This window comes from Sus scrofa, chromosome 3 (genome assembly GCF_000003025.6).
Source record: "Sus scrofa isolate TJ Tabasco breed Duroc chromosome 3, Sscrofa11.1, whole genome shotgun sequence".
Classification (NCBI taxonomy): Eukaryota; Metazoa; Chordata; class Mammalia; order Artiodactyla; family Suidae; genus Sus; species Sus scrofa.
This window is the reverse complement of record NC_010445.4, coordinates 85,968,954-85,987,505: the sequence shown is the minus strand read 5'-3', so window position 1 is coordinate 85,987,505 and position 18,552 is coordinate 85,968,954. Positions and strand designations below refer to the sequence as shown.

Sequence of the window (18,552 nt, the reverse complement as noted above, 5' to 3'; positions counted from 1 at the left end):
ACATCTCACACCAGCCAGAATGGCCATCATTAAGTCCACAAATAACCAATGCTGGACTGAGTGTGGAGAAAAGGGAACCCTCCTACACTGTTGGTGGGAATATACATTGGAATAACCACTATGGAAATAAGTATGGAGGTACCTTAGAAAACCATATATAGAGCTACCATATGACCCAGTAATCCCACTCTTGGGTATATATCCAGACAAAAATTTCCTTGAAAAAGATACACGCACCGGTATGGTATGTTCACTGCAGCACTATTCACAATAGCCAAGACATGGAAACAACCTAAATGTCCATCAATAGATGAATGGATTAGGATGTGGTACATATACACAATGGAATATTACTCAGCCATTAAAAGTTTTCTTGTTTTTGTCATTTCTAGGGCCCCACCCGTAGCATATGGAGGTTCTCAGGCTAGGGGTCTAATCAGAGTTGTAGCTGCCAGCCTATGCCAGAGCCATAGCAACACAGGATCCAAGCCATGTCTGCAACCTACACCACAGCTCAAGGCAATGCCGGATCCTTAACCCACTGATCAAGGCCAGGGATTGAACCTGCAACCTCATAGTTGCTAGTCGGAACTAACCACTGAGCCACGATGGGAACCCCATAAGCCATTAAAAGAAAAGAAATAACAGCATTTGTAGCGACATGGATGGACAAAGAATATGCTAAGTGAAGTCAGACAATGAGACACCATCAAATGCTATCACTTACATGTGGAATCCAAAAAAAGGACACAATGAACTTCTTTGCAGAACAGATACTGACTCACAGACTTTGAAAAACTTATGGTTTCCAAATGAGACAGGCTGGGGGGTGAGGGGATGCACTGAGGGTTTGGGATGGACATGCTGTAAAATTTGGTTGTGACGATTGTTGTACATCTACAAATGTAATGAAATCCATTAAGTAATTTTTAAAAAAATCATAAAAAAAAGATGTGGTATATATACAAAATGGAATACTACTCAGCCATAAAAAAGAACAAAATAATGACACTTGCAGCAACATGGAGGGAATTAGAGACTCTCATACTGAGTGAAGTAAGTCAGAAAGAAAAAGACAAATGTCATATGATATCACTTATATCTGGAATCTAATATACAGCACAAAGGAACCTTTCCACAGAAAAGAAAATCAGGAACTTGGAGAACAGACTTATGGTTGCCAAGGGGCCGGGGAGTGGGATGGTCTGGGACTCTGGGGTGAATAGATGCAGACTATGGCCTTTGGAATGGATAGGCAATGAGACCCTGCTGTACAGCACTGAGAACTATATCTAGTCACTTATGATGAAGCATGATAATATGAGAAAAAAGAATGTATATGTGTATGTGTGACTGGGTCACCTTGCTGTACAGTAGAAAATTGACAGAACACTGTAAACCAGCTATAATGGAAAAAAATAAAAGTCATAAAAAAAAAGAAAGAAAAGCATGATGTGTTTGATTGGATTGCTTTGTTACACAACAGAACTTAAACACTGAAAATCAACTATACTTTAATAATAATAATAATAATAATAATAATAAAAAGGCAATACAACTTTCAACAGACTCTCTTAGGACACTTGCTTTTAGAATCCAGCCATCATTCTGTGAGGAAGCCCAGACCATATGGAGAAGGCCATGTGGGGAGGAAAAAAAGCCCCTCATCCTTAGTCCCAGCCAAGCTCCCAGCCAATAACCAGTGCCTACTTGCCAGGCATATGAGTCATCTCGGAAGTAACACCTCTGCCTTCAGTCAAGTTGACACTGCATGAAGCAGGGACAAGCCCTCCTCACCAAGCTCTGCTCAAATCACAAACTCATGAGCAAAATAAAATAATAGTTGTTGTGGCCACTAGGTTTTAGTGTGGTTTGTTACATAACAAAAGGTAACTGGAACATCAGTCCTATGGTGAGAGCACATCAGGATAGCTAATTTTGCTTTCTAATTGGTTCAAAAGGAAACTTAGAATGTGCAATGCATTCAAACACTTTCTAACTCAAAAATGTTTGTGATGATAAAAAATAAAAAACTTTTAAATAAAAATAAAAAAGAAATAAAAGGATGAAAATCCTTGGGTATTCTTGGAAAAGAAAATCACAAAAATGTGCTCACCAAAAGAATGAATCAAAGAAAAATTTTATTCTTCGGCTGAATAAAATGCAGTAGAAGATAATAACAATTGGTAAAGTTAGTATAATTTCTGTCTGCTCCACAAAAACCTAGTTTTCCTCAATATATTTCCTAGAATGGCTCATTCAATGATTTTTTTTTTTCTTTTTTCTTTTTGGTCTTTTTAGGGCTGAATCCATTGCATGTGGAAGTTCCAAGGCTAGAGGTTAAATCAGAGCTGCAGCTGCTGGCCTACACCACAGCCACAGTAATATGGGATCCAAGCCACATCTGCGACCTATGCCAAAGCTTGCGGCAATGCTGGATCCTTAACTCACTGAGCAAGGCCAGGGATTAAATCTGCATCCTCATGGATATGAAGTGATTCTTAACCTACTGAGCCACAACAGGAATTCCTACCTGATTTATTTTTAATCTCACCGTTGGTAATTTATATCTCAATTCTGTTATTGAGCTTACTTTTTTTACTGACTGAAAATTAAATTCCAATAATAACAGGGTATCACACACTATAATGTACCAACTTTCTATGGTTAGTGTTATTTGATGCTTGCTTACTCCTAGAAACCTTCTCATGTCTCACAGTTTTCCAAAATGCTCTAAGCATAAGAACATACAAATCTCTTTGTGATCATGTTTAGGTCAGAAAAGTCTAAAATCTGTATTGTGGACCAAAAATGCAAATACTGAGTCTCATTATAAGGAAATATGAGACAAATCCTAATTAAAGTACATCCAGCAAAGTCACTAGCCTACATACTTCAAAAATGTCAAGGTCAAAAAAGACTGGAGAACTATGATCTGTGATCCTGAACTGAGGAAAAACTGTATGCTTGTAAAGTACGTTTTAGGAACAATGAACAAAATTTGAAATGGACTGTAACTTAGATAAGAGTATTAATGTTAAACCTCCTGAGTTTGAGACTTGTTCTGTGGAGAGAACATCCTTGTGTTTAGGAAACGCAAGCATTTAGGGGCAAATGAAAACAGTATCTCAAATTTACTATCAAATGGTCCATCAAATGTGTGCGTGTAATGGAAGGAAAGGGAGGACTAAAGCAAATGGGGCAAAATGTAAACAACTACCGTACTAGGAGGGTGCTCCTTATACTTTTCCAGTAATTCTTCTGGAAATTTAAAACTATCATCAAAATAAAATGGTAACCTAAAAAAAATCTGTATGTGGGAAGGAAAAAGAACAGATAAAATGATTCAGCCCATCTTAAATAAATTTAGCCTTAAGTCTGGCCAATACGTTAGAAAAAATGTTTTTAAATGCTTAATATTTAAATGTAAAGTGAATTTTCTTCTCAGGGTGGATTTCTCTGCTAGCTGCAGTACAAAATCAACTGTCCTTTCACAACACTGTTAGTAATCTTTATGCCTCCCATCCCAATCTACTCTGTACTACAATTATAGTTTTTTATATCTAGCTTGAAGGCAACTTCTCGCTGCCTTATTTACCTTTGTATCCTCACTGCCAAAACACATCTTGCAGAGGGGCAAGTGTTTGTAATTCATATGAAGTTTCACTGAACTCTTATCCATAGTAATTTTTTCTAGAACACAGGATATATGTTGGAACAGTGAACATATTTAAACAATGAAATATGTTTCCCTTAAATTTTGCTTTCAAATGTTTTTTACAGCAGATAAGATATGAATGTTTAAAGGGAATGTTCAGTGAACAATTACCTATTATGTGCTCTTCCACAGCACAGGGCAATCTGCTGCTCAGTTCCTCCTGCACATCTTCAATAAGACGGTAAATGATTTTGTGAAGTTTAATTTTTACTCCTTTTTTTGCAGCTGACTGCTGGATAACATTGCTTGCATTCACATTGAAGCCATATATAACACCTGGCAAGCAGAAATACAATCAATAAAGTAGCACAAAAACTGCATTTAATTTGTCTTGCAAGCAGAAACTCAAATCTAAATTATCTCCTACGTAAATTAAAAGCAAGTGGGAAACATCTCACTATATCTCACATCTCACTAAATTCTATAGTTTGTTCTCATGAAAACTAATTACTATTAATAGTAAACTTATTATTAAATTCTGTTATTAACTACAATCTTATAGTCTGCAACTTTTGTGGTTTACACTTAGGTACTCGACTGTCCAAAAGATGTTAAAAAATACAGCTGATCCTTAAGCAGCACAGGTGTTAGGGGTGCAGATGTTCCATGTAGTTGAAAATCTGAGTATAACTTATACTTCACCCTCCACATAAATGTGGTTCCTCCACATCCGAGGACTCAACCAACCTCAGAGTGTGTAGTACTATAGTATCTACTACGGAAAAAAATTCACATCTAAGTGGACCCACTGTTCAAACCCCTGCTGTTCAGGGGTTAACTATAGTTACTTAATTGAAAAAGTTCAAGAGCTATTTAAGAAATGAAAGAAGATCCATGGAACTGACCATTTTACCAAAGAACAAATAATGTATTTAACTGCAAGTACCATGGGGTGGGAGTGGAGGAAGCAAAAAAAAAGCCCCCCACTCTTGCCTTAAACAAGTGGAAAAAATTAATGCAAACAGTTTAATCACCTTGAAAATCTTATCATTAAGAAATCATTCAAGGGGAGATCCCTGGTGGTCTAGAGGTTAGAACTTGGTACTTTCAACTGCTAAAGCCCAGGTTTGATCCCTGGTCTGGGAACTGCAATCCCACATCAAGCCACTGCACATCGCAGGCAAATTAAAATTAAAAAAGAAAGAAAGAGACCATTTAACATACCACATTACCTACATTACATAGTATAGTCAGTGCCCATAAAATACTTTGAATTAACCAGCATTACTGAAAACAGCTTTTCAGTAGTAGATGTAACATCTAATTCTAATCAAGTTAGGTCATGAAGGACCTCCTTCCTAAATGATTAATTACACAATAACATTGGTGCTTTGCCTAGATGTTAAACTAGTTAAATGACAGTCATGCAGATACGAGTACCCTTTCTGTGTATGCTAAGTTTGACTAATAAACAGTCCCTCTGCCTTCATGACATTTAAAGCTAAAAGGTTTGATCTAAGAAAAACATGATTTGTAAAACTGTAAGTGAACAGGAGTTCCTGCTGTGGCTCAGTAGAAACAAACCTGACTAGTATCTATGAGGATGTGGGTTCGATCCCTGGCCTTGCTCAGTGGGTTAAAGATCCGGTGTTGCCATGAGCTGCAGCATAGGTCTCAGACAAAGCTCAGATCTGGCATGGCTGTGGCTGTGCAGGCAGCTGCAGCTCCTATTCGACTTCTAGCCTAGCAACTTCCATATGCCACAGGTATGGCCCTAACAAGCAAAAAAAAAATTAAAATAAAAATAAATCAATAAAATTATAAGTGAACAAAACAAAAGTAAAAGATGAAGGAAAGTTCTGAACAGACTGATTACAGGTTTAGGAGTACTCAAAAGTGTGAACCAAACTTGGGTTTGGTGGGGAACTGGGAGAGCTGAGGGGGCAGTAATGGTACCTTGAAAAAAAAAAAAAAAAAAAAAAACAAGAAATGCTAGTGGGGTTTGCAATAGTTCCCCAAGGTTTCAGTACAAGAATGACAAGCAAAGCTGTGGCTGCAATACTGAACATCCGGTTTGCCTTCAATCACTATCAGAGACTGGACGTCAAGAGGGAAGGAGAGGCTGATGGGAGTAAATGTCAGATGTGACTAGCCAAGCAACAAAAGACAGAAGGTTCACAATGTGTTCCAGGGAACACAGTTAAACAAACAAGAAACGGAATCCTTACCATTAAATGTTTCAGCAAGGTTAACATCATTTTCACTAATATCACCCACACCGAAATGTACTAATTCTAGTTCGCACTCATGTGAAGCATCATAGGTATCCATAATGTTTAAAATGGCCTCAAGAGAACCATCAACATCACCTAAATACAGCAAAAGTTTAAAATTACTGGTGTTATAAGTTAAGCATTAACAGACAAAAAAATAACAGTAATCTATTTAAAGCAATAATAGGAATGGCATTTACCATGAAATCCATTTTTCTTTAGGTTTAGCATTATAAGTATCTACTTAACTGAATAAAATATGATAAACCACATGTACATTTACAACAAAATCCACAAGAGAAATGTTTACTGGAGTTCTCTTGTGACCCAGTGGGCTGGGGATCCTGAATTGTCACTGCAGCAGCTTGGGTGGTTGCTATGGAACAAGTTTGATCTCTGGCCCAGGAACTTATGCATGGGGCAGGAGTAGCCAAAAAAAAAAAAGAAAGAAAGAAAGAAAAATGTTTACTAATAAAATCTCCCAGAGTTCCCGCCATGGTGCAGTGGGTTAAGAATCTGATAGCAGCAGTTCAGATTGCTGTGGGGGTACAGGTTTGATCCCTGGCCAGTGCAATGAAATAAAGATCTGGGGTTGCCAAAGCTGCAGTATAGGTCACAGCTGAGGCTCTGATCCAGTCCCTGACCTGGGAACTTCCATATGCTGCAATGTGCAGCCAAAAAAAAAAAATTTTTTTTTTTTAATTTTAAAAAGGAGTTTCCACTGCGGCACAGCGGAAACGAATCCAACTAGGAACCATGAGGTTGCAGGTTCAATCCCTGGCCTCGCTCAGTGGGTTAAGGATCCGGTGTTGCTGTGAGCTGTGGTGTAGGTCGCAGACGCAGCTCGGATCTGGCATTGCTGTGGCTGTGGTGTAGGCTGGCAGCTGTAGCTCCCTAGCCTGGGAACCTCCATATGTCACTGGTGTGGCCCCAAAAAAAAAGATGTTGAAAAAAAAAATTTTTTTTTTAGTTCAAAAATGAAAATCTCCCCTCATGGAGGGCGGGCAAAAAGGGTGAAGGAGGTCAAAAGGTACAAACTTCCAGTTATAAAATAAATTTGTCATGGGGATGTAATAAACAACATGGTAACTATAGGTAATAATAAACAGTATATTATATACTGAAAGTTGCTAAGAGATTAAGTTTTAAAAGTGCTCATCACAGGAAAAAAATTTTTAACTATGCATGGTGACAGATATTAACTACACCTATTGTGATCATTTCATCATATATACAAATATCAAATCATTATGAAACTAATATAAGCTTACATGTCAATTATATCTCAATTTTTTAAAAACTCCCCCTCAAATACTGAAATAATACTGGCTTAAATTTAATGGCCCAAGTTAATTTGGGAATGGTGAAATAGATATAATCCCAAAATGAGTTGTAAAGTAAAATCTTTTAAAAGTCACCTTTAATAATTATAGGAAGTACATCTGAATCTCTTTCTACTTTTTCTTTTAGCTTTAAGGGTTGCTGCTGTTTTTTTTCTTTGTACTTTATAAACGATCTCTCCTTCCAGGACAAAGTGCCGTACTTCTCACGGGCTTTCTGATGTGCTTCTTGGTGTTCCTTTCGCTTTTCTTCTATTAACTTCAGATCCTCTTTACTTTTCTCCTGTTCTTGCTCATATTTCCTCCAGTCAACAACTTCACGTGCCCTTGCCTTTATAAGGAAAAAAGTGGGACTTATTTAACTAAATAGAAACCAGTAACTGCTAGTTTTTTCCCTCCACTATGAAATTAGCTTAACTCATACATGAAACCACTAATTTTAAAGTTTTGAGAGCTTATAAAACTTTAATATGGAGGCATTGTGTAAATGTGAAATTACTTAAAAATCTTATCTCAAATTCTTATAAATTCTATATCCAAACATTAGAATGACATCACTAGTCCCCCTCATATTCCCCCCAACCCGCTTTTTTTCCATTTTAGGGCCACACCCATGACATATGGAGGTTCCCAGCCTAGGGGTGGAAATCGAAGCTACAGCTGCCAGCCTACACCACAGCCACAGCAACACAGGATCTGAGCCTCATCTGCGATCTACACCACAGCTCACGGCAATACCAGATCCTTAACCTACTGACCAAGGCCAGGGATCAAACCCGAATCCTCATGGATCCTAGTTGGGTTCGTTAACTGCTGAGACAAAGAGAACTCCCACATCCCCTTATATAATACTGAATTGTTTATTAACATCAATATACTTACACATAACTATAGACTAATATTTTAAATCATTATATCATATCTACTGTATAGGAATTAAGCTTGATATACCTCAGATTCTACTTCAAGAATTTCATCTCCTGCAGAAGGGAGATCTCTCCAGCCTATAATTCCTACTGGCATGCTAGGACAGGCCTCATTGATTGTTTTTCCATTTTCATCAAACATTAAGCGTACTTTTGCCCAACTCTTTCCAGCAACCAGAATGGAGCCTTTTTTCAAAGTTCCTCTTTGAATTATAGCTGTAGTAACAGGACTAATATGAAAATAAAAGTATATATTCTTAATCCATTATTAGGATGTTATAGTACTTTCTTAAGTAGAGCAAAGATACCTTTATGAGATTAAAATATATATAATATGTACACACAGGGTTAATTCCACTACTTCTCAACTTCTCAAGCAGTTTTCCATACTATAAAACTATTTCTTCACAATTGCAACCTAAATGTCCACCAATGGAAGAATGGATAAAGGAAATACAGTATATACATAGAATGTAGTATTATACAACCTTAGGAAAGAAAATCCTGGAGTTCACTTGTGGTGTAGTGGATTAAAGATCTGGTATTGTCACTGCTATGGCTTGAATTGCAATTGTGTCTCAGGTTTGATCCCTGGCTTGGCAATTTCCGCAAGCCACAGGTGCAGCCAAAAAAAAAAAAAAGACAATATTACATGATTCCACTAATGTGAAGTGTCTAAAGTAGTCAAAATCATAGAAGCAATTACTGAACTAACTAGGGAAGTGTAGCTGCCAAAGGCTGGGGTAGGTAAAGGGGAAATTAGTACTTCATGGGTATAGAGTTTGTAAGATGAAAAGTTCTAAAGATCTGTTGTACAACATTGTGAGTATATTTAGTGAACAGTATGTTTAAAAATGGTTAAGATCAGAGTTCCCTGGTAGCTCACTGGGTTAAGGATCCAGTGCTATCACTACTGTAGCTTTGGTTATTGCTGTGGTAAGGGTTCAATCCCTGGCCTGGGACCCTCCACATGCTGTGGGTACATCCAAAAAAGTAAAATAAAGTAAAAATTAAAAAATCTTAAAAAATCGGAGTTTCCATGGTGGCTCAGCAGTACTTGATTAGTATCCAATCCCTGGCCTCACTCAGTGGGTTAAGGATCTGGTATTGCTGTGAGCTATGGTGTAGGTCAGACATAGCTCTGATGTAGTGTTGCTGTGGCTATGGTTTAAGCCGGCAGTTGCAGCTCCAATTCGACCCCTAGCCTGGAAACTTCCATATGCTGCAGGCACAGCCCTAAAAAAAATAATAAAAAATAAATAAATACATTTTAAAAAACGGTTATGATGGTAAATTTAGTGTTATGCAACTTTTGCCACAATAAAAAAATACACAAAAAACATTTCTTGTAAGGTTACTGTAGTAAAGGGTGCAGACAGCTGAGTGTTCTGAGAGAATCTCAGTCCCCTTTCTATAATTTGTTCAGCAGTGAAAAGACCTCTTTTGCTGATACTGTGGGAAATTAAAGAGAACACTATTCCAAATATCTTACTATATATTATATTAATGGGTAAGGACATAAAGAATTTAGAAACCCTGGGAGTTCATGTTGTGGCTCCATAAGTTAAGAATCCGCCTAGTATCCATGAGGATGAAGGTTCAATCCCTAGCCTCGCTCAGGGTTAAGGATCCAGCTTTGCCACAAACTGTGATATAGGTCACAGATGCAGCTTGGATCTGGCACTGCTGTGGCTGTGGTGTATGCCGGCAGCTGCAGCTCCAATTCAGCTGCTAGCTCAGGAACTTCCTATGCTGTGGGTGCAGTCCTAAAAAGACCGAAAAAAAAAAAAAAAAAATAATAGAAACCCTAAAATGTACCAACTACTATTTTATTCCAATTTATGTTAGACTATAAGGCTTCACCAATTCAGCTAAAAAAAAAGTCAAAATGAACTACTAAATCAACTAAATATGACTACTAAATGTACACAGATAATTGCTATGGCCTACTGATAACTGTGTTTGTGTTCTGTGTGCTAGTGCAATAAAATACTTTCCAAAACAAATGCTTTGAAAATATTGTTCATGGATTTACAATAACATGCAATAAAAACAATATATTGTTATATGTCAATGAATTAGACAACCTTGAAGAAATGGACAACTTTTTAGGGACATAGAGGCCACCAAAACTGAATCAAGAAGAAACAGATCATCTGAACAGACAGATCACTAGAAATGAAACTGAATATGTAGGAGTTCCCATGTGGCTCAGCAGTAATGAACCTACTAGTATCCATGAGGACAAAGGTTACATCCCTGGCCCTGCTCAGTGGGTTAAGGATAAGGCATTGCTGTGAACTGTGGTGTAGGTCACAGATGTGGCTCAGACCTGGTTTTGCTGTGGCTGTGGTGTAGGCTGGCAGCTTAACTCCGATTTGACCCCTAGCCTGGAAACTTCTTGCAGGTGTGGCCCTAAAAAGAAAAAAAAAAAAAATTGTCACTGTATGCAGATGACATGATGCTATATATAGAAAACCCTACGGACTCCATACAAAAACTACTCCAACTGATCAACAAATTTCAGCAAAAGAATAGGATACAAGAGTAACATTCAGAAATTGGTTGCATTTCTGTATACTAAAAATGAGATACTAGCAAAGGAATACAAAAATACAATGCCTTTTAAAATCACACCCCAAAAAATTAAATACTTAGGAATAAATCTGACCAGGAGGTAAAAGACTTACATGCTGAGAACTATAAAACATTAATCAAGGAAATTAAAGAGGATTCAAAGAAATAGAAAGATATCCCATGCTCCTTATTGGGAGAATTAATATCGTTAAAATTTAGGCCCCACTACTCAAAGCAATCTACATATTCAATGCAATCCCTATCCAATTACCCACAACATTTCTCATAGAACTAGAACAAACAATCCAAAAATTTATATGGAACGATAAAAGACCCAGATTTGCTAAAGCAATCCTGAGGGGAAAAAAACAAAGCAGAGGGCATAACTCTCCCAGACTTCAGACAATATTACAAAGCTATAGTAATCAAGACAGTGTGGGGAGTTCCCACTGTGGCTCAGTGAAAAGGAATCTGACTAGCATCCCTGAGGATGCAGGTTCGATCCCTGGCCTCACTCAGCGGATTAAGGATCCAGCGTTGCCTTGAGCTAGGTTGTAGGTTACAGATGCAGCTCAGATCTGGCGTGGCTGTGGCTGTGGCATAGGCCAGCAGCTACAGCTCCAATTCAACTCCTAGCCTGGGAACCTCCATATGCTGTGGGTGCGACTCTTAAAAAAAAAAAAAGACAGTGTGGCACTGATACAAAAACAGACATCCAGATCAATGGAACAGAACAAAGAGCCCAGATAAACCCAGATACCTACAGTCAATTAATCATTAAGAAAGGAGGCAAGAATATAAGATGGGGGAAAAGCCAGTTTCTTCAGCAAGTGGTATTGGGAAAACTGTACAGCTGCATGTAAATCAATGAAACTAGAACACACCCTCACACTATTCACAAAAATAAACTCAAAATGGCTTAAAGACTTAAACATATTACAAGACATCATCAAACTTCTAGAAGAGAACATGGGTAAAACATTCTCTGACATCAACTGTACAAATGTTTTCTTAGGTCAGTCTCTCAAGGCAACAGAAATAAAAATAAAAATATACCAATGAACCTAATCAAACTTACGATCTTTTGCACAACAAAGGAAACCATAAAAAGTGAAAAGACAACCTATAGAATGGGACAAAATAGTTGCAAATGATGCAACCAACAAGGGCTTAATCTCCAAAATATGCAAACAACTCATACAGTTGAAAAAGGGGCCAAGGACCTAAATAGACATTTCTCCAAAGACATATGGATGGCCAGCAGGAACACGAAAAAATGCTCAACATCACTAATTATAGAGAAATGCAAATCAAAACTACAATGAAGTACAACCTCAAACCCATCAGAATGGCTATCATTAATAAGACTACAAATAACATGGAGTTCCTGCCATGGTGCAGCAGAAACAAATCCGACTGGGAACCATGAGGTTGCGGGTTCGATCCCTGGCCTCATTCAGTGGGTTAAGGATCCAGCATTACCGTGAGCTGTGGTGTAGGTCAAAGATGCAGCTCAGATCTGGCATTGCTATGGCACAGGCCATCAGCTACAGCTCCAATCAGACTCCTAACCTGGGAACCTCCATATGCCGCAGGTGAGGCCCTAAAAAGACAAAAAAAAAAAAAAAAAAGAAAAAAAAAGAAAGAGAAAGAAAAGGACTACAAATAACAAATCCTGGAAAGGTGTAGATAAAAGGCAACCCTCCTACACTTTTGGTGAGAGTGTAAATTGGTACAACTACTATGGAAAACAGAAAGGAGGTTCCTCAGAAAACTAAATATAGAACTACCACACAATTCAGTAATCCCACTCTTGGGCATATATCTGGACAAAACTTTCATTGAAAAAGATGCATGCACCCCTGTGTTCACTGCAGCACTATTCACAATAGCCAACACATGGAAACAACCTAAAAGTCCATCAAACAGATGAATGCATTAATAAGTTGTGCTACATATACATAATGGACTACTACTCAGTCATAAGAACAAACCTAATGCCATTTGCAGCAACATGGATGCAGCTAGAGCTTCTCATATTAAGTGAAATAAGTCAGAAAGAGAAAGACAAATACCATATGATATCACTTACATGTGGAACCTAAAATATGGCACAAATGAACAAATGAACCTATCTATAAAGCTGAAACAGACTTAAAAGACATGGAGAGAAGAACAGTAGTTGCTGGGGCCGGCGGCAGGGGGAAGGAGTGGGATGGACTGTGAGTTTGGGGTTAATAAAGGCAAACTATTACATTTAGAATGGTTAGACAACGAGGTCCTGCTATATAGACAGGGAACTATATTCAGTCACTTGTAATAGAACATGATAAAAGATAATATGAGAAAAAGAGTGTATATATAAGTATGACTGGGTCACTTCGCTGTACAACAGAAATTGACAGAACAATGTAAATCAAGTATAATAAATTTTTAAAAATATATTGTTATATAATCAAGTCATGAAAACAATAGAATAAAATCATTAGAAAGCAATCATTTTAACAGACCTACCCTCTTCCTTTGTCTGTGAAAGATTCTATTACTGTTCCTTCAACTGGACCAGTAGGGTCTGCTTTCAATTCTAACATCTCTGCAAGAGCAACTGTTGCTTCTGTCAAAGCCATCATATTATCACCCTTTAACACACACGCAAAAAAAGGTGTTAATATACGTTAATAAACATTACCTGTAAATGTAAATACTAGGGTCAGAAAGCCAATAATCCTCAATAGTCATACTTTTAAGCATTAGAAATATGACTTACCCTATTATCCTATTACAAGGAAGGAAGCTTCGGAAGAAGGAAAAGGAGGGAAGGAAAGAAGACTAGCAAGAAAATCTGACTCGGGGCAGATCTTGCAAGGAATAGTGGCTATACATACATATAATAATATATACAATATACATATTTATAAAATATGTATATATTTTTGTAACATATATATAAGGATGGCCACTAGTGCTTATTAATACTCTTGAATAAATACATGCTTAACTGTCTCCTCCATCTCTACAATTGTTTTCTTCCTCTTTCTTTATAATGCTACTTTACACTGAAGTTCTATCCAATTTCATTGATTTCATTTGATCCACTCAAGAATCCCGCAAAATAAATAAATCAAGCACTTCTTATTCTTTTTTTTTTTTTTTTTTTTTTTTTTTGTCTTTTTAGGGCAGCATCCATGGCATAATAAGGAAGTTCCCAGGCTAGGGATCTAATTGAAGCTATAGCTGCAGTCTACACCTCAGCCACAGCAACACCAGATCAGAGCCGCATCTGCAACCTACGTCACAGTTCATGACAACGCCAGATCCTTAGCTCACTGAGCAAGGCTAGGGATCAAACCCACATCCTCATGGATACTAGCCAGGTTCGTTAGCACTGAGCTACAACGTGAATTCCCACTTCTCACTCTTATTAAACAAATAAGGAGAAAAAGCACTAACTAGACTCAGGCTGTATGCTACATTCTAACCACCCGGATGTGCAACCTTGGAAAATCACTTCACTTCCCTGGCTTTCCTTTCCTTTCCTCAATTGTAAAATGAGGCAGCTAGATTAGATGATTCTTTCACCTTTAATAATCTGTGTTTACTATGCTTTCTAGGGCTCACAGATCATGCAGCTGATTAAGTGGTGATGGAACTGGAACTGATGGGAAAGGGATTCTTTCATTTTCCATGTCTGTTAAGAGATTGCTCACAGTTATTACAGAGTACAAAACGACAGACACAACCGTAGACAAAACTGACTAAACTCTCTGCTTACCCATCTACTTATTCCTAGTATTTACTCCAATTTACAAACTGCTACTCTGAAAAAGCAGAGCTTGGGTTGTTTCTTTGCATGAAGTAGTCCTCTATTCTTACCTTGAAGGAAGCTCTATCTTATTTCCCTGCCACTCTCTTACCCTCAATTCCTCAGAAATCATCTCTTCATGCCTCTAAATTTGCCTAAGCAGCTTTACTCATTTATCTATCATTTATCTATCTATCTACTCATCTGATGGTACCTGGGCAAAAAAAAATGGTCATGTCTTCAAATGTTCTAATCTTGCCATGTGGCTTCCAGAGCACAATGACAATCAAGGTTTATCAGAAAGATAACAAAGTAAGGTAGCATGTTATGAGTTTTAGAGAAAAAGAGGTATAGTTTTACTATTAAAGGAGGCACAACTTCTAAGCATCCTGGAGAAAACAAATTTAGGAAAAGTAAAGATAAAATGAGACTTAATTGGAAGAAGGTGGTCAAATACAGTACAATCCCTTTAGTGAATGATCAGAAGGAAAAAAATCTACATTTTGAGTAAACTATAGAATACCATAAGAATGGACAAAAAAAGAAATTGTTACTTAGCAACAACCTATATAGGACAAGAGAATTGGAAAATGCTGTCACAAAGTAGGTTCTGAGCTTCCTTGGTGTTTTTCACACCCCCCAAAAAATTTTTTTTGTAATTTAAAAGAAAATGAAATTCATAACAAATAACATTATAAAACTCAGAGTTCCCATTGTGGCACAGCAGAAATGAATCCAACTAGGGACCATGAGGTTACAGGTTTGATCCTTGGCCTCGGTCAGTGAGTTAAGGATCTGGTATCGCCATGAGCTGTGGTGTAAGTCGCAGACGCAGCCGGATCTGGCACTGCTATGGCTATGGCGTAGGCCGACAGCTATAGCTCCGATTCGACCCCTGGCCTGGGAACCTCCATATGCTGCAGTGCAGCCCTAAAAAGCAAAACGACCAAACAGACAAACAAAACAAGTATAAAACTTACAGCAGTTTAATTCATAGAAACGTTGAGTCAATCAATAACAAACTGAACGCAAATGTTTCAACACTGTATCAGTAAACGTTGTTTAAATCGCTCTTAAATACCCTAAGACTTACTCTATAGGGTTTTTTGTGGTTTTTTTTTACTATTAAAAACAAGCACTTTTTATTACCAACTGGATTTCATTTCTGCTTAAAATGGTCTTTAGCCTACTATTATCCTATCCCCAGAGCATTTACCACTTACTCTCTTCATTCCAAGTGTCTCGTAGTAAGAAAAGCATTAGTTTTCCCTGGATTGGTGACTGACCTTTCTGAGCCTAATTTCTTTTTCTTTTTAGGGCCATACCTGCGGCATATGGAAGTTCCCAGGCCAGGGGTCGAATCAGAGAGGCAGCTGCTGGTCTATGCCACAGCCACGGCAACACCATGCCAGATCCCTAACCCACTGAGCAAGGCCAGGGATTGAACTGGCATCCTCATGGATCCTAGTTGGGTTTGTTACTACAGAGCCACAACAGGGACTCCCTGAGCCTAATTTCTAAACTGCCAAACTAGGGCAATGGTACCAGGTTGTGGAGTACTCAGAGAATTTTTAAACAACGACAGAAATTATGTTTGTCAAAATTTCCTCTAAGTATAACATTCTATGTGCATTATGCGTAGCATTCCTATCTGAACACACAGGCCCTGCAATGCCTGCACTTACCGTGAGTGCAGAGACATGCACTGCTTGAACGTCACCTCCATAATCCTCACAAACCACATCATAAGCTAGAAGTTCTTTTTTCGCTTTCTCAGGATCGGCCTCAGCTTTGTCACATTTGTTTATGGCAAGGACAATTGGTACTGAAAGAGACAGAGTTAAGAAGAGTACAAATGGTGACACTTCAATTCCAGGTATTTACAGTGAAAGACACCAACCTTTTCTGGCGTTCTCTTGACTCAGTGGATGTATTTCTCCAACAAAAGACCTAAAAAGACTCCCTTTAGACCCACCCTTCTCTGCTTTCTACATGTAACGAAGGATTCCAGATGAGAGATGTCAAAACTGCAATTATAAGAATATTCTGAATTAAGAATAGACACCTGTGATGATTAAAAAATAAAAACAAAAAAAGAATACACCACAGTATTTAGGGAAAAGAAAGGCCTATCCTTAATCCTGAAAGCAAAACCAGCAACTACACTAGAAATAATCTCCAGGAAAAAAAAAAAAATCAAGAGAAAATTCTAATTCAATTCTATTATCACTAGATCATTTGCCTCTTCTTTTCAGGAACTATTGACTCATTGTTAAAACCCAACATCTCACCCTGGGAGTGAACTAAGTATCATTACTGTTAACTATTTTTTAGGATATAGAGCAACTCTTTCTTCACACATAGCTCAGTGACTGATACATAATAGGTTCTCAGTAAACGTTTACTTAATGAATGAACCAAATAATCTTATAATTTACTTGTTCTTACTAAACATTTCCTCTCATTAGAGAACTCACACAAAATTCTAGGAGATAATTCTCTGGATGGTTTCACCAACTCTGCAATTTTCTCAGGTATCAAAGGGAAAGAAATTGAAAACACACACAAAAAGCTATGCAATCCACAACCCACTATTATGAAAAAGTCATTCCAAATTGATAAGCGGGAATGTAAAAGGACCCAGAGAATAGGTACAGAAAGCATGCATTCCATGATGTAAGGAATTTATACTATCTCAGCCAATTGCTCTGTTACAGTATCCTTGACAAATTTATCACTCTTATTTTTGTTAGAGTCCTTAAGATCATTAAGAACATAGCCCATTCCACAAAGGCAGTTTTGAGGAATTAAAAGAGAGGAACACTGAAGCTAGAAGACTGTATTCCAAATGCAGACATATTACAAATTAACTATAACTGGGGGAAGTTCCTGCCACCCTCTGGGTCTTAGTTGTCATGCTGTGAGAAGAAAAAAAGAAAAACTGGACTAGATCAATGATTCTCAACCTTTTTTTTTTTCTTGCCAGCAAACCTAGGGGAATATGATGCACTCCTTCAGGCACATTTTCTCAAGAAAACAGTATTTCTTCTCAGTGAAAGTAGGGTCATATCAGAATAATAATAATGTACAAATTATGAATGTGGTATTATTATAATTTTTTAAGTGAAGAAATAAGGGATAAGATAGCCAAGTAATTTTGCAAAAGTTTCAATTTTATACCTTTGACCAAATAAGAATTTTTTTTTTTTTGCTTTTTAGGGCCACACCCAAGGCCTATGGAGGTTCCCAGGCTAGGGGTCTAATCGGAGCTACAGCTGCCAGCCTACACCACAGCCACAGCAATGCCAGATCCAAGCTGCATCTTCGATCTACACAACTCACAGCAATGCTGGATCCTTAACCCACTGAGCTAGGCCAGGGATTGAACCCACAACCTCATGGTTTCTAATCAGATTAGTTCCCGCTTCGTCATGACAGGAACTCTAAGAACTTATTTAAAGCAGATGAGAGAGTCTACTTACAGAGAAGAATTCCAGATAATAAATGAATTGGGAATAACAATTAGAATATTACCACTTTGCAACTTATTATGAACTTAGGTGTTGGGTACATAGAAGTTTATTATTCTAGGCTTACTTTTATATCTGTTTTAAATTTCCATGAGAAGTTTTTAAAAAGGCATTTGAGGAATTCTCATTGTTCCTCAGTGGTAACAAACCCAACTAATATCTATGAGGACACACTTCAATTCCCAGCCTTGCTCAGTGGATTAAGAATCCAGCATTGCTGAGAGCTGTGATATAGGTTGCAGACACGGCTTGGATCCTGCTTTGCTGTGGCTATAGCGTAGGCCAGCAGCTGCAATTCCAATTTGACTCCTAGCCTGGGAACTTCCATATGCCACAGGTGCAGCCATAAAAAAAAAAAAAAAAGACACAAAATTTAAAAAAAAATAAAATAAAATGGCATTTGAGACTGCTAAGTTGTTACACCATGCCAAGTACATAAACAGGAG

General features: G+C 37.7%; 2 protein-coding genes across 10 annotated transcripts in view; both read right to left on the bottom strand.

The window, feature by feature from the left end:
* The window catches only part of MTIF2 (mitochondrial translational initiation factor 2), a 41,839-nt gene that overhangs the window by 1,950 nt on the left and 21,337 nt on the right, over positions 1-18,552 (bottom strand). For all 8 annotated transcript variants that reach the window (XM_021087524.1, XM_013996153.2, XM_021087527.1 and 5 more), the window contains 6 exons: positions 16,262-16,401; positions 13,289-13,413; positions 8,223-8,427; positions 7,350-7,602; positions 5,887-6,027; positions 3,830-3,994 (listed from right to left, as the gene is read on the bottom strand). In XM_021087524.1, coding sequence (XP_020943183.1) covers positions 3,830-3,994; positions 5,887-6,027; positions 7,350-7,602; positions 8,223-8,427; positions 13,289-13,413; positions 16,262-16,401 — 1,029 coding nt within the window. The remainder of the gene's footprint in view (positions 1-3,829; positions 3,995-5,886; positions 6,028-7,349; positions 7,603-8,222; positions 8,428-13,288; positions 13,414-16,261; positions 16,402-18,552) is intronic.
* The window catches only part of CCDC88A (coiled-coil domain containing 88A), a 160,120-nt gene continuing 157,911 nt past the window's right edge, over positions 16,344-18,552 (bottom strand). For both annotated transcript variants that reach the window (XR_002342712.1, XR_002342714.1), the window contains one exon: positions 16,344-16,401. The gene's annotated coding sequence lies outside the window, so the exon portion shown is untranslated. The remainder of the gene's footprint in view (positions 16,402-18,552) is intronic.